The 15,690-nt window shown below is 44.8% G+C and overlaps 1 protein-coding gene across 4 annotated transcripts in view; it reads left to right on the forward strand.

Annotated features, from left to right (window-relative positions):
- DENND1A (DENN domain containing 1A) overlaps positions 1-15,690 on the forward strand; it is a 364,486-nt gene that overhangs the window by 80,329 nt on the left and 268,467 nt on the right. For all 4 annotated transcript variants that reach the window (XM_060757606.2, XM_067471741.1, XM_067471740.1 and 1 more), the window contains exon 3: positions 2,143-2,186. In XM_060757606.2, coding sequence (XP_060613589.2) covers positions 2,143-2,186 — 44 coding nt within the window. The remainder of the gene's footprint in view (positions 1-2,142; positions 2,187-15,690) is intronic.

A 15,690-nucleotide genomic window follows, 5' to 3' on the forward strand; every position in this document is an offset into this window, starting at 1 on the left:
GTGTTGTGGAGCAATCTCCTGCCCGATGCATGTATTTGAGTCCCGCTGAGAACTGAAAATGAAAGAAGGTGGTGAACGTTGGCATCAAGGAAGACTTAGCGTGAGGGTTTCCCAGTCTTAAAGTACCGGTAGTTCAGGATCAGTTGAATCAGGACTTCGTTACTCGAGGTGTATCCTCCTCCTCCCTGGTTTTGTCAGTGTTATTTAGCAATCTTCAGTTGAATCAGGACTTCATTATTCGAGGTGTATCCTCTCCTCCTTGGTTTAGTTAGTGTTATTTAGCAATCTCCAGTTGAATTAGGACTTCATTACCCAAGGTGTATCCTCCTTCTTCCTGGTTTTGTCAGTGTTGTGGAGCAATCTCCAGTTGAATATCAGGACTTCGTTACTCGAGGTGCATCCTCCTTCTCCCTGGTTTTGTCAGTGTTATTTAACAATCTCCAGTTGAATTAAGACTTCGTTACTCGAGGTATATCCTCCTCCTCCCTGGTTTTGTCAGTGTTATGGATCAATCTCCAGTTGAATCAGGTCTTCGTTACTTGAGGTGTATCCTCCTCCTCCCTGGTTTTGTCAGTATTATGGAGCAATCTCCAGTTGAATCAGGACTTCGTTACTCGAGGTGTATCCTCCTCCTCCCTGGTTTTGTCAACATTGTGGAGCAATGTCCAATGTATGTATTTGAGCGTGAACTGTAGTCACTCCTAATCATTTTCCCTTCTATAAACTACATTTTCATCCTTCACTCAATGAGGTGCCTGATTAGAAAACGAGTTGGATCACAAGAGAGAAACTATTCTCTTGCATTGTGTATCACCGACAATTGCAACCTGGTTCGGCTTTTGCATTCGTACCGCACTCACTCCGGAATGAATGCTATTCTTGCTGGGTTGTTTTCCCTTCTATAAACTCCATTTTCAATGAGATGTCTGATTAAAAAAAGGAAGAGTTGGATCACAAGAGGGAAAGGGTTGTCTTGCATTGTGTGTCACCAACAATTGGCACCTGGTTTGGTTTTTGCATTCGAACCGCACTCACTCCGGAATGAATGCTATTCTCGCCAGGTTGTTTTCCCTTGTAGAAATTCCATTTTCGTCCTTCACTCAATGAGGTGCCTGATTTAAAAAAGGAAGAGTTGGATCACAAGATGGAAAGGGTTCCCTTGCATTGTGTGTCACCAACAATTGGCACCTGGTTCCGCTTTTGCATTTGAACCGCACTCACTCCGGACTGAATACTATTCTTGCCAGGTTGTTTTCCCTTCTATAAACTCCATTTTCATCCTTCTCTCATTGACTAAAAAAAAAGAAAGAGCTGTATCACAAGATGGAAAGGGTTCCCTTGCATTGTGTGTCACCGACAATTGGCACCTGGTTCCGCTTTTGCATTTGAACCGCACTCACTCCGGACTGAATACTATTCTTGCCAGGTTGTTTTCCCTTCTATAAACTCCATTTTCAATGAGATGTCTGATTAAAAAAAGGAAGAGTTGGATCGCAAGATGGAAAGGGTTCCCTTGCATTGTGTGTCACCAACAATTGGCACCTGGTTCCGCTTTTGCATTTGAACCGCACTCACTCCGGACTGAATACTATTCTTGCCAGGTTGTTTTCCCTTCTATAAACTCCATTTTCATCCTTCTCTCATTGACTAAAAAAAAAGAAAGAGCTGTATCACAAGATGGAAAGGGTTCCCTTGCATTGTGTGTCACCGACAATTGGCACCTGGTTCAGTTTTTGCATTCGAACCGCACTCACTCCGAACTGAATGCTATTCTTGCTGGGTTGTTTTCCCTTCTATAAATTCCATTTTCAATGAGATGCCTGATTAAAAAAAAGGAAGAGCTGGATCACAAGATGGAAAGGGTTCCCTTGCCACGCGTGTCACCGCCCATTGGCACCCGGTTCTTTGGCTTTTGCCTCGGATAAGAGGCGAGAGCGGGGAGTGCCACGGGTGCCTTTAATTCCCCTTTTTGTCTTTCTGGGGGAGAGGGCGAGAGGAGAGCCTTGAGGAGCCTCAGCCTCAGCTGCCCTCCTTGGATCCCCTGCCAGGGCTGCTATCATCTTCTGATCAAATATTAATGTGCGATTCTCTGCTTGCTCACTAATCCAAAGCCAATTAATATTATCTGTCAATTATTTACAGATCCTGAGGTGCGGAGGCAATTCCCGGAGGACTACAGTGACCAGGTTTGGAATGTGTAATTAATTTTTTACACGACAAAATTCATTTCAGGGTTGTTCAACATATTATTGCTCTTCTTTTCTCATATATATATATATATATATATATATATATATAAATAAAAATGTAATGTTCGTTTGTGGGATTAACAGAACTCAAAAACCACTGGAGGAATTGACACCAAATTTGGACACAAGACACCTAACAACCCAATGTATGTCCTTCACTCATTAAAAACACTGAAAGACACTTAAAAGGCTCCCAAAAGCTAAATGACGAAAAGCTAAATGACAATACAGAAAAAAGGGAAGAGAGAGGGAGGGAAGGGGGGGGGGAAGAAAAGAAAGAAAGAGGGAAAGAAAGAAGGAAAGGGAGAAAGAAGCATGGAAGCAAAGAGAGAAGGAAGGAAGGAAGGAAAGAGGTAGAAAAGGAAGAAAGAGGGAGGGAAAGAAAAAGGGAGAAGGAAGGAAAGAGATAGAGAAAGAAGGAAGGAGAGAAGGAAAGACGGGAAGGAAGGAAGGAAAGAGGGACCGAAGGAAGGGGGGGGGGAGATGTAGAGAAAGAGGGAGAGAAGGAAAGAGAGAAGGAAGAAAAGAGAGACAGCAGAAGAGAAAGAAAAAGGGGAAAGGGAGGAAAGAGATAGAGAAAGAAGGAAGGAGAGAAGGAAAGACGGGAAGGAAGGAAGGAAAGAGGGACCGAAGGAAGGGGGGGGGGAGATGTAGAGAAAGAGGGAGAGAAGGAAAGAGAGAAGGAAGAAAAGAGAGACAGCAGAAGAGAAAGAAAAAGGGGGAAGGAAGGAAAGAGATAGAGAAAGAAGGAAGAAGAGAAGGAAAGACGGGAAGGAAGGAAAGAGGGACCGAAGGAAGGGGGGGGGGGAGATGTAGAGAAAGAGGGAGGGAAGGAAAGAGGGAAGGAAGAAAAGAGAGACAGCAGAAGAGAAAGAAAAAGGGGGAAGGAAGGAAAGAGTAGAGAAAGAAGAAGAGAAGGAAAGACGGGAAGGAAGGAAGGAAGGAAGGAAGGAAGGAAGGAAGGAAGGAAAGAAGGAGAGAAAGAGGGAAGATTGGTCACAGCAACGCGTGACGGGTACAGCTAGTGTGTGTGTGTGTGTGTGTGTGTGTGTGTGTGTGTGTATATATATATATATATATATATGCACACATACATACACATAGAAGAAAAGCAAACTAATTAGAAAGCAGAATGGTTTCAAATGTGTCCAGTTTCCAAGCTTGATAAGAAGGGCGTTTTCACTGCCGGCAGTCGTTCCATAATGTAAGGGTCTGTTTTTATTTTTGAGGAAGCAGATTCATACATTTTATTTTTGCACAAACACACCCACCGGCGTTGTCTTGGAAATGCTGCAGGCGGCTCGTGAGGGTTTGCAGAAATCCTCATCTTTGGCATCGTCTTTTGCAAGGTTTTTGCATTGATTTGGCATCGTGACACATATATATATTTCTTTTTTGGTCATATCAACATTTGTAACCTAATGGTATTAAAAAAATGGGGGGTGGAGTGGGGGGTGCTGTTGCTTGTAGGATGCCGTGGGAATTTTGCAATTATCGCCAAGCGCCGAGGGGAAAGGGAAGGCATCCTGCTCCGTGGTGGAGGTTGGTTTGTGGGGCCGGCTGGAATAACTGAAAGCTACCGCTGGTCTCGATGGCTGCTTCCTCCTTTGAATGCATCTCATTAGAGAAATGCATTCAGAGGGAGGGACGGAGGAGAGTTTTTGTTTCTGCTCAACATGTCTGTGTAGTTAACACACTCTTGTTCACTTGCTAAGCTTTTGCACTGGGCTTCTCCCCTCATTGTGTTGGGTCAGTCCAGGCAGTCCCCACGTTATGAACCAGTGAGTTTGCTCTTAAGTTGAATTTGAATGCAAATAAATGCAACTCCAGCCAACTCTCTCACACGAGATGGCCAATTCTCTCACACCAGAAGCGACTTGCAGTTTCTCAAGTTGTTCCTGACGCAAGAAAAAATATGACTGTATTTTGATATAATTATCATGGCAGTCCCCAAGTTACTCACAGGATAGGTTTTATAGGTTTAATGTGTTGTTGAAGGCTGGAATCAATGGGTTGCTGTGAGTTTTCCAGGTTGTATGGGGAGAATGCTTCTGGAATATGGCCATACAGCCCAAAAAACTCACAGCAACCCAGTTGTGTAGGTTTGTTCTTAAGTGCAACTCTGTGTGTGTGTGTGTAACTCAAGCTGCCTGTAGAAAGAAACATGAACGGATTCCTCTGCACAGTGCACAGATCTTATCTTCTCGGTGGTGGCCCCTCGACTCTGGAACTCACTCCCTAAGGACATCAGGCGTGCCCCAACTCTGGCAGTCTTTAGGAGGAGCTTGAAAACGTGGTTCTTCCAGTGTGCCTTCCCAGAATAATGTGAACCCTTAGCATTATGTCCTCTAAAAGCACTTTATTCTGATTTAGGATTCCTTGTACGTTTCCACCAACGTCCTACCTCCTCTATCTTGTTCATGCCCAGCATTATTTTTTTTAACTTTAATTACATTTGGCCCAGCCATAGATTTTAAATGTGTTTTGTGCTATTGTTCAATGTTTATGCTATTTATGTATGAGTTTTATTTTTAATTGCTTTGTTTTAGTATTTGTATTTTGCTTTGTATTGTGGTTGTTATTGCATGTACTGATGTATTGTGGACTCAGCCTCATGTAAGCCGCACTAAGTCCCTTGGGAGATGGTAGCGGGGTATAAATAAAGTATTATTATTATTATTATTATTATTATTATTATTATTATCTGTAGTGGGGAAAAAATACAGAACAATACAATATTTGAAAGGAAGGACAATTTGAACCAACATAAACTTACCAGCATTTCAACAGGAAATGTGGGCCTGCTTTTGGCTGATGGGAAAGTCAAAAAATTATTATTATTATTATTATTATTATTATTATTATTATCATTATTATCTGTAGTGGGAAAAAATACAGAACAATACAATATTTGAAAGGAAGGACAATTTGAACCAACATAAGCTTACCAGTATTTCAATGGGAAGTGTGGACCTGCTTTTGGCTGATGGGAAAGTCAAAAAATTAGTATCATTATCATTATTATTATCATCATTATTATTATCTGTAGTGGGGAAAAAATACAGAACAATACAATATTTGAAAGGAAGGACAATTTGAACCAACATAAACTTACCAGTATTTCAATGGGAAGTGTGGGCCTGCTTTTGGCTTATGGGAAAGTCAAAAAATTATTATTATTATTATTATTATCATCTGTAGTGGGAAAAAATTACAGAACAATACAATATTTGAAAGGAAGAACGATTTGAACCAACATAAACTTACCAGTATTTCAACGGGAAGTGTGGGCCTGCTTTTGGCTGATGGGAAAGTCAAAAAATTATTATTATTATTATTATTATTATTATCATTATTATTATTATCTGTAGTGGGGAAAAAATACAGAACAATACAATATTTGAAAGGAAGGACAATTTGAACCAACATAAACTTACCAGCATTTCAACGGGAAGTGTGGGCCTGCTTTTGGCTGATGGGAAAGTCAAAAAATTAGTATCATCATCATCATAATCATCATCTCCATCCTTAACTTTGCTACCCAAGAGTGTTTGCTGCCTCTTCACGACTGAAATGCAGCGTTTGCACCATCGCTTCAAGGGGAAAAGTGTACGCTTCTCGAATTTGTGGGAGTTCCAAGTTGAAGCTTGCTTCCACCCTCAAAATGATGGTCCACTTTTTCCCCATTTCCTTTTTTATAATGGCAATTATTTTAAGTGCAAGAGAACTAATCAGGATCAGGGCCTTGCCTCTCTGGCTTCTGCAGGGCTGATGTGCTCTGAGGTGTGGTTTACGGCAGGCTTAAATTTCTCTCTTTCTTTTTCTTCGCGGGTTTGACAAAAGGGAAAAAAATATTTTATGTATGAGCCAGTCCTATAATCCATAGATCACAAGCGCACGAGACAGCAAGAGCTCGGAGGGACCCTTAATCCGACTACATTTCACATGATAGACTAGCAGCTCTTTCAACGCGCAATGCTGCCGACGTACTTGGGGAGCTATTTATTAACAGATTATTGGCACGAGGTGGCAATGTGGACTCTCGTGCGTTTACACAAGGATGCTTTGTCGCACAACCTCCCTAAAAAGGGGGCAAGAAGAAACCCGTTCATGCCACACATTTCCTATCAATGCTGCCCAAGCTCTCCGGAGCGCAGGCCCCATTGTCCTGGTCAGGGCATGCGCCGGTGCAATGGCGAGGCCTGCGCACCCCGAGGGGCCCAGGTTGAGACAGGCTCAGCGGGACGGAGACGTTGCTGCGCCTTCCGCCTTTTAAAGGGGAGGCGGAAGGGGAAAGGATCCAAATCAAAACCGTCTGGAAGGAAACGTCGTTAAAAACCCAGCACAGGGGACGGCTGGAGGATTGTGTTTTCCGCTCACGGCGCTACGGCACAAAAGTCCTCCGGCTAAATGGAAAGGACAAGGAAGGGAAAAGGCATGGATCGGGTTTCAGGCCAGACTGCACATCAGGCAGTCCCCGAGTTGCACACAGCCGACTTACAAACGTCTCGTAGTTCAAGGAGTGAGACAACAGGAAGTGAGGAATCTTGGTAGGAAGATGATGGAAATCTAATATGCTTCTTGCATCCTGCACGTGAGCTTCCCATAAGCGCTGAGTTGGAATACAAGCAGTCCCCGACTTAAAAGAAACCGTTTACAAATGACTCATAGTTAAGAACAAGGGCAAGACAACAGGAAGTGAGAAGAATCGTCCGCCTTGGAAGGAAGGGGAATCCACTCCTGGAAGAGTTGTTATTATTATCATAATAAGGAAAAGGGGTCTCCACTGATTTCTCTCCAATCAATCCTTGTTTCCACAACAAGTCGGATTTTGCAAAATCCAATTCTCGGAGGGACAGAAAAAGAGTGGAAATCTAATACGGTTCTTGCATCCTGCATGAGAGCTTCCCATAAGTGCTGAGTTGGAATGTTATTATTATTATCATAAGGAAAAGAGGTCTCCACTGATTTCTCTCCAATCAATCCTTGTTTCCACAACAAGTCGGATTTTGCAAAATCCAATTCTCGGAGGGACAGAAAAAGAGTGGAAATCTAATAGGGTTCTTGCATCCTGCATGAGAGCTTCCCATAAGCGCTGAGTTGGAATGTTATTATTATTATCATAAGGAAAAGAGGTCTCCACTGATTTCTCTCCAATCAATCCTTGTTTCCACAACAAGTCGGATTTTGCAAAATCCAATTCTCGGAGGGACAGAAAAAGAGTGGAAATCTAATATGGTTCTTGCATCCTGCATGAGAGCTTCCCATAAGCGCTGAGTTGGAATGTTATTATTATTATCATAAGGAAAAGAGGTCTCCACTGATTTCTCTCCAATCAATCCTTGTTTCCACAACAAGCCGGATTTTGCAAAATCCAATTCTCGGAGGGACAGAAAAAGAGTGGAAATCTAATACAGTTCTTGCATCCTGAATGAGAGCTTCCCATAAGTGCTGAGTTGGAATACAAGCAGTCCCCGACTTACAAGAAACCAGTTACAAACGACTCATAGTTAAGAACAAGGGCAAGACTACAGGAAGTGAGAAGAATCGTCCACCTTGGAAGGAAGGGGAATCCACTCCTGGAAGAGTTGTTATTATTATCAAAATAAGGAAAAGGGGTCTCCACTGATTTCTCTCCAATCAATCCTTGTTTCCACAACAAGTCGGATTTTGCAAAATCCAATTCTCAGAAGTACAGAAAAAGAGTGGAAATCTAATATGGTTCTTGCATCCTGCATGAGAGCTTCCCATAAGTGCTGAGTTGGAATGTTATTATTATTATCATAAGGAAAAGGGGGCTCCACTGATTTCTCTCCAATCAATCCTTGTTTCCACAACAAGTCGGATTTTGCACAATCCAATTCTCGGAGGGACAGAAAAAGAGTGGAAATCTAATACGCTTCTTGCATCCTGCATGAGAGCTTCCCATAAGCCCTGAGTTGGAATACAAACAGTCCCCGACTTAAAAGAAACCGTTTACAAATGACTCATAGTTAAGAACAAGGGCAGGACAACAGGAAGTGAGAAGAATCGTCCGCCTTGGAAGGAAGGGGAATCCACTCCTGGAAGAGTTAACGTGGATGGGTCAAAAAGTAATGCCTCCATCGCTCTAACTTTCCTTTCTTTCCTAGCTACTGGACTATCTGTACATGATATAATAGAGGTCACCTTATTCTACTGATAAGAGTCTTTTCTTTTTCCAAGTGACTGATTAGAACCATGAAACTCAAAGAAAGAATTACCATTGAGTTGCTGTAGGTTTTTTCGGGCTATATGGCCATGGTCTAGAGCAGTGGTTCTCAACCTGGGGTCCTCAGATGTTTTTGGCCTACAATTTCCAGAAATCCTAACAGCTGGTAAACTGGCTGGGATTTCTGGGAGTTGTAGGCCAAAAACATCTGGGGACCCAAGGTTGAGAAGCACTGGTCTAGAGGCATTCTCCCCTGGCATTTTGCCTGCATCTATGGCAAGCATCCTCAGAGGTAGTGAGGAAGCTTGCCATAGATGCAGGCGAAACGTCAGGAGAGAATGTCTCTAGACCATGGCCATATAGCCCCAAAAAACCTACAACAACCCAGTGATTCCGGCCATGAAAGCCTTGGACAATTGCCATTGAATTTCTGACCAAAGAAGGTAAACGTGCACCTAAGGAAATCCACCATCGCTTGGGGCATGTTTATGATTTGGCCCCTTCTGACTTTGACTTGTTTGGACCTCTGAAAGACAACCGACGTGGTTTCAGATTCAATGACTTGAATGACGTTCAAACAGCTTTAAAACCATGGGTCACAAAGCAAAACTCCAAATTTTTCCAAAATGTTTGGAGGCTTGGGTTATGCGATGGTGCAAATGTATACAAATTGATGGTGACTATGTTGAATGGTGGTTTTGCATAGAGGACAGTTCAGGCTACGATCCGTAGCAACTTTTGCTGTTCTGGGTTCATTCATCATGTTTTTATGACGCAGGAGGCAAAACTTTTTGATCCACCCTCGTATATTGTTTGTAGGACCAGGGTTTGGATAAATGTTAGCTGCTTTGAGTCTCCTTATGGAGAGAAAAAGCGGGATATGAATACACATAATAATAATAATAATAATAATAATAATAAGGTGTCATCTTTCAAGCAATTTGCAAGCATCCCAACTCCAAATACATTTGAGAGATTTCAAGACGATATTTCTGGGATGTCTGAGTGTGAAACGTACCTTGCAAAGGAGACTTTGACTGGGGCTGAAGTTGGACAAGGAGGCTGATCCTTAAGCTTTAGGCACATTTGCTGAAAATGAGACTATATTTCCGGAGCGGGAATGCAGAAGCATTTGGGGTAAACTTTGACCCATTTTTGTGTCCCGGTTTTTGTTGGGGCCTCAGATCTCTTTTTTGGGAGAGCAGAAATCTGGTTTTGCTCTGGGGTGCTAAAAGTTCTGTTTTCTATGGGCTCATTATGGTGGTGGTAGTGGGGTTCCCCAACCCCCCCCCCTTTCTGCCATTTTAGGCATTAAATTGTTTTACTCTAGAGGAGAGGCACTCAGCTGCAGGCAGCATGCACTTTAAGGAGGCTTTTTACCTGTTTCTATTCTAAAAAAGAGGCACTTGACCGCAGGCAGGCGTGCACACTTTCTGGGCCTACACGCTGCATATGCACTCTCTTTCCAAGGGAAGGAGGCAAGTTCTCATTCTTACTCTAGAGGAGGGACTTGGCTGCAAACAGGTGCATGCACTTTCTGGACCTTCATGTCACACACACACTCTTTCCAAGCCAAAGAGGTATGAAGCACCACGAAAAGCAGGTGAGGAGCCGAGATCAGCTTCCGCTTGCGAAAGTACCGAAAGAACGGATGTACTGCAGGAAGACAGTTCTGCACACAGCCCTAGAACACAGTGCCTGAAAACACAAAGGCTCTTCCTTTTGCAGAGTTTACGCTTTCCGGGCCTGCACGCCACACATGCACTCTCTTTTCCAAGTCAAGGAGGCAAGTTCTCATTTTTACTCTAGAGGAGGCACTCGGCTGCAAGCAGGCGCACACACTTTCTGGGCCTGCACGCCACACACACACTCTTTCCAAGCCAAGGAGGAAAGGAGCACCATGAAAAGCAGACGAGGAGCCGGTATCAGCTTCCGCTTGTTTTTGTGTCGAGCTGATTTTTGTACCGGGAGGGGCCTTCCCGTGATGTGCTTCCGAAGGTAACGAAAGTAACGAAAGAACGGATGTACTGCAGGAAAACAGTTCTGCACACAGCCCTAGAAAAGAGTGCCTGAAAACGCACATGCATTCTCTTTTCCAAGGCAAGGAGGCAAGTTCTCATTTTTACTCTAGAGGAGGCACTCGGCTGCAAGCAGGTGCGTGCACTTTCTGGGCCTGCACGCTACACACACTCTTTCCAAGCCAAGGAGGAAAGGAGCACCATGAAAAGCAGGTGAGGAGTCGGTATCAGCTTCTCCTTGCTTTTGTGTTGAGCTGATTTTCGTACCGGGAGGGGCCTTCCTGTGTTGTGCTCCCGAAGGTAACAAAAGTACCGAAAGAACGTATGTACCAAAGGAAAATAGTTCTGCACACAGCCCTAGAAGAGAGTGCCTAAAAACGCACATGCATTCTCTTTTCCAAGGCAAGGAGGCAAGTTCTCATTTTTACTCTAGAGGAGGCACTCGGCTGCAAGCAGGTGCATGCACTTTAATGGCACACACACACTCTTTCCAAGCCAAGGAGGAAAGGAGCACCACGAAAAGCAGATGGGGAGCCAGTACCAGCTTCTGCTTGCTTTCGTGTTGAGCTGATTTTTGTACCGGGAGGGGCCTTCTGCTTGCTTTCGTGTTGAGCTGATTTTTGTACCGGGAGGGGCCTTCCTGTGATGTGCTCCCGAAGATAACGAAAGTAACAAAAGAACGGCTGTACCGAAGGAAAACAGTTCTGCACACAGCCCTAGAAGAGAGTGCCTGAAAACGCACATGCATTCTCTTTTCCAAGGCGAGGAGGCAAGTTCTCATTTTTACTCTAGAGGAGGCACTCGGCTGCAAGCAGGTGCATGCACTTTAATGGCACACACACACACTTTTTCCAAGCCAAGGAGGAAAGGAGCACCACGAAAAGCAGATGGGGAGCCAGTACCAGCTTCTGCTTGCTTTCGTGTTGAGCTGATTTTTGTACCGGGAGGGGCCTTCCCGTGATGTGCTCCCGAAGGTAACGAAAGTAACGAAAGAACGGCTGTACCGAAGGAAAACAGTTCTGCACACAGCCCTAGAAGTCGGTGCCTGAAAACACAAAGGCTCTTCCTTTTGCAGTGTTTACGCTTTCTGGGCCTGTACAACGCACATGAACTCTTTCCAAGCCAAGGAGGAAAGGAGCACCACGAAAAACGGGTGAGGAGCCGGTATCAGCTTCTGTTTGCTTTCGTGTTGAGCTGATATTTGTACCCGTTATGTGCTCCCGAAGGTAACGAAAGTAACGAAAGAACGGTTCTATCGAAGGAAAACAGTTCTGCACACAGCCCTAGAAGACGGTGCCTGAAAACACAAAGGCTCTTCCTTTTGCAGTGTTTACGCTTTCCGGGCCTGTACGCCGCACATGAACTCTTTCCAAGCCAAGGAGGAAAGGAGCACCATGAAAAACAGGTGCAAGCAGGTGCACACACTTTCTGGGCCTGCACGCCACACACACACTCTTTCCAAGCCAAGGAGGAAAGGAGCACCATGAAAAACAGGCGAGAAGCCGGTATCAGCTTCTGTTTGCTTTCGTGTTGAGCTGATATTTGTACCCGTTATGTGCTCCCGAAGGTAACGAAAGTAATGAAAGAACGGCTGTACCGAAGGAAAACAGTTCTGCACACAGCCCTAGAAGACAGTGCCTGAAAACACAAAGACTCTTCCTTTTGCAGTGTTTACACGTGTGCAGTGGGCGCGGGGGGCTTGGGTGTGGGACTTGGCGAGCGCTTCTGTGCTGACAACCCAATTCCACGAGGAATACGGGGAGTTAAGTCAATACGAGGCCACTCACTCATTAGGAGGAAAGCCCTGCAGCCCTCCTCCTCCTCCTCCCTCCCTCCCTCCCTCCCTCCTGCCTAAATTCTTGGCGCTTGTTTTTACATACAGTGTGTTTCCCATGTAGGCAGTGCATCTGATCAGAGCCCTGGCTGCCGCTGGATGTTTTATTCTGTGTGTTCTTTGTACCTTACAGTAAAAGAATCTGTCACAAATTATTGTGGCTCCCAGCTTTAGAAACCCGAGAAAAAAGGGAGGTTAGACTGACATCTGTGGCTGAATAATGATGGGCAGCCTTTTGGCTCCCCTTGAGCCACAAAGCTAGCATTGCCTTTAGAGAGGAAAAAGGGAGCGAGAAGAAAGGGGGGAGGGATAAAAGGAGGGTGACAAATCTGCGGTCCCCGAGATGTATGGCTCTTGGGCCAGTTGTCTGCGCGGCACCGTAATCCGTTTTGATCTCCGGTCTTAATTGTCTGCTAAAGACAAATGGGCAGTAAAAGTTCATCAGTTTCATCTTTTCCTTTCGTTCTTTCTTTCCTTCGTTCTTTTTTTTCTCTTTAAAAATTTCCCTTCTCATTTAGAGGCAGAATAAATGATCCGTCATCGCTACAGAGAGAGAAAAAGAGAGAGAGAGAGAGAGGACTCCTTTCTTTCCCCGACACACGGACGGAAATGCGGGACCCCAACACATTTTTATTAAAACATTTTCTCCCTCATTATTTTCGCCCTCTCCGCTCTTGATAGATCTGGCTGTTTCATGAAAAATGTAATCTGAAATGTAAATAAGGGGTTTGGGTACAAAGGGAGGAGGTAATGAGCCAGCTAGGCACATTGCTGGGATCCGGGTTGTATAATTACCCACCAAGGTAGGCAGGCATCCCTGCGCTCCGGTTGTCTTTGGAGGCGTAGGTCGCCGTGGGAGGAAGCGGCCACTCATATCTGGAGCAAATAACAACGCTTTCTACTTTAGGAAGGCTTCGGCGAAGGGTTGGAGGGGCCATTGGCAATCTGTAGAGAGAGCCGGGATGATTCCCCTAAATATTATCCTTGTGCTCAGATCTTACTTCAGAACCTTTGGGAGCACGTAACGGGAAGACCCTCCCATGCTACTTTAGGAAGGCATTGGCATAGGGTTGGAGTGGCCATTGGCAATCTGATTTCCCAAAATACTAGACTTTTGCACAGATCTGTCTCACTTCAGAACCTTTGGGAGCACGTAACGGGAAGGTCCTCCCAGTGCAAAAACCCACCCGACACGAAAACGAGCGGGAGCCGACCTCGCTCCTCCTCTGTTTTTCAGGATCTTTCTTATTAATCCTCCAGCAAACAAAAAGAAAACCCTCATTCCCAGAAAACTACTACATATTTATTTATTTATTACATGTATATTTCTACCCCACCCTTCTCCCCTGAAAGGGGCACTCAGGGCGGTCTCACATGCTACTTTAGGAAGGCATTGGCGAAGGGTTGGAGGGGCCATTGGCAAACTGATTCCCCTAAATACTAGACTTTTGCACAGATCTGTCTTACTTCAGAACCTTTGGGAGCACTTAACGGGAAGGTCCCCCCCGTGCAAAAACCCGCCCAACACGAAAACGAGCAGGAGCCGACCTCGCTCCTCCTCTGTTTTCCGGGATCACCTTTTAATCTTTCTTATTAATCCTCCAGCAAACAAAAAGAAAACCCTTATTCCCAGAAAACTACTATCTATCTATTTATTTATTACATGTATGTTTCTACCCCACCCTTCTCCCCCCAAAGGGGCACTCAGGCGGTCTCACATGTTACTTTAGGAAGGCATCGGCGAAGGGTTGGAGTGGCCATTGGCAAATTGATTCCCCTAAATACTAGACTTTTGCACAGATCTGTCTTACTTCAGAACCTTTGGGAGCACGTAACGGGAAGGCCCTCCCAGTGCAAAAACCCACCCGACACGAAAACGAGCGGGAGCGAATCTCGGCTCCTCTGTTTTTCGGGATCACCTTTTAATCTTTCTTATTAATCCTCCAGCAAACAAAAAGAAAACCCTCATTCCCAGAAAACTACTATCTATCTATTTATTTATTACATGTATGTTTCTACCCCACCCTTCTCCCCCCAAAGGGGCACTCAGGCGGTCTCACATGTTACTTTAGGAAGGCATTGGCGAAGGGTTGGAGGGGCCATTGGCAATCTGTAGAGAGAGAAGGGACGATTCCCCTAAATATTATCCTTGTGCTCAGATCTTACTTCAGAACCTTTGGGAGCACGTAACGGGAAGGCCCTCCCAGTGCAAAAACCCACCCGACACGAAAACGAGCGGGAGCCGACCTCGCTCCTCCTCTGTTTTTCAGGATCTTTCTTATTAATCCTCCAGCAAACAAAAAGAAAACCCTCATTCCCAGGAAACTACTATTTATTTATTTATTTATTACATGTATGTTTCTACCCCACCCTTCTCCCCCCAAAAGGGGACTCAGGGCAGTCTCACATGTTACTTTAGGAAGGCATCGGCGAAGGGTTGGAGGGGCCATTGGCAATCCGATTCCCCTAAATACTAGACTTTTGCACAGATCTGTCTCACTTCAGAACCTTTGGGAGCACGTAACGGGAAGACCCTCCCAGTGCAAAAACCCACCTGACACGAAAACGAGCGGGAGCTGACCTCGCTCCTCCTCTGTTTTTCAGGATCTTTCTTATTAATCCTCTAGCAAACAAAAAGAAAACCCTCATTCCCAGAAAACTACTATCTATCTATTTATTTATTACATGTATGTTTCTACCCCACCCTTCTCCCCCCAAAGGGGCACTCAGGGCGGTCTCACATGCCACTTCAGGAAGGCATCGGCGAAGGGTTGGAGTGGCCATTGGCAAATTGATTCCCCTAAATACTAGACTTTTGCACAGATCTGTCTTACTTCAGAACCTTTGGGAGCACGTAACGGGAAGGCCCTCCCAGTGCAAAAACCCACCCGACACGAAAACGAGCGGGAGCTGACCTCGCTCCTCCTCTGTTTTCCGGGATCACCTTTTAATCTTTCTTATTAATCCTCCAGCAAACAAAAAGAAAACCCTCATTCCCAGAAAACTACTATCTATTTATTTATTACATGTATGTTTCTACCCCACCCTTCTCCCCCCAAAGAGGCACTCAGGCGGTCTCACATGTTACTTTAGGAAGGCATCGGCGAAGGGTTAGAGGGGCCATTGGCAATCTGTAGAGAGAGAAGGGACGATTGCCCTAAATACTTGGCTTGTGCTCAGATCTTACTTCAGAACCTTTGGGAGCACGTAACGGGAAGGCCCTCCCAGTGCAAAAACCCACCCGACACGAAAACAAGCGGGAGCCGACCTTGCTCCTCCTCTGTTTTTCAGGATCACCTTTTAATCTATTTTATTTATTAATTTCTTTAAAAGTTTTGTATACCGGTCTTCTCACCTCTCTTGAGGGACTCAGACCGGTTTCCAACTATAATATCACAT

The sequence above is a fragment of the Anolis sagrei genome, chromosome 11 (assembly GCF_037176765.1).
Source record: "Anolis sagrei isolate rAnoSag1 chromosome 11, rAnoSag1.mat, whole genome shotgun sequence".
NCBI classification, from domain to species: domain Eukaryota; kingdom Metazoa; phylum Chordata; class Lepidosauria; order Squamata; family Dactyloidae; genus Anolis; species Anolis sagrei.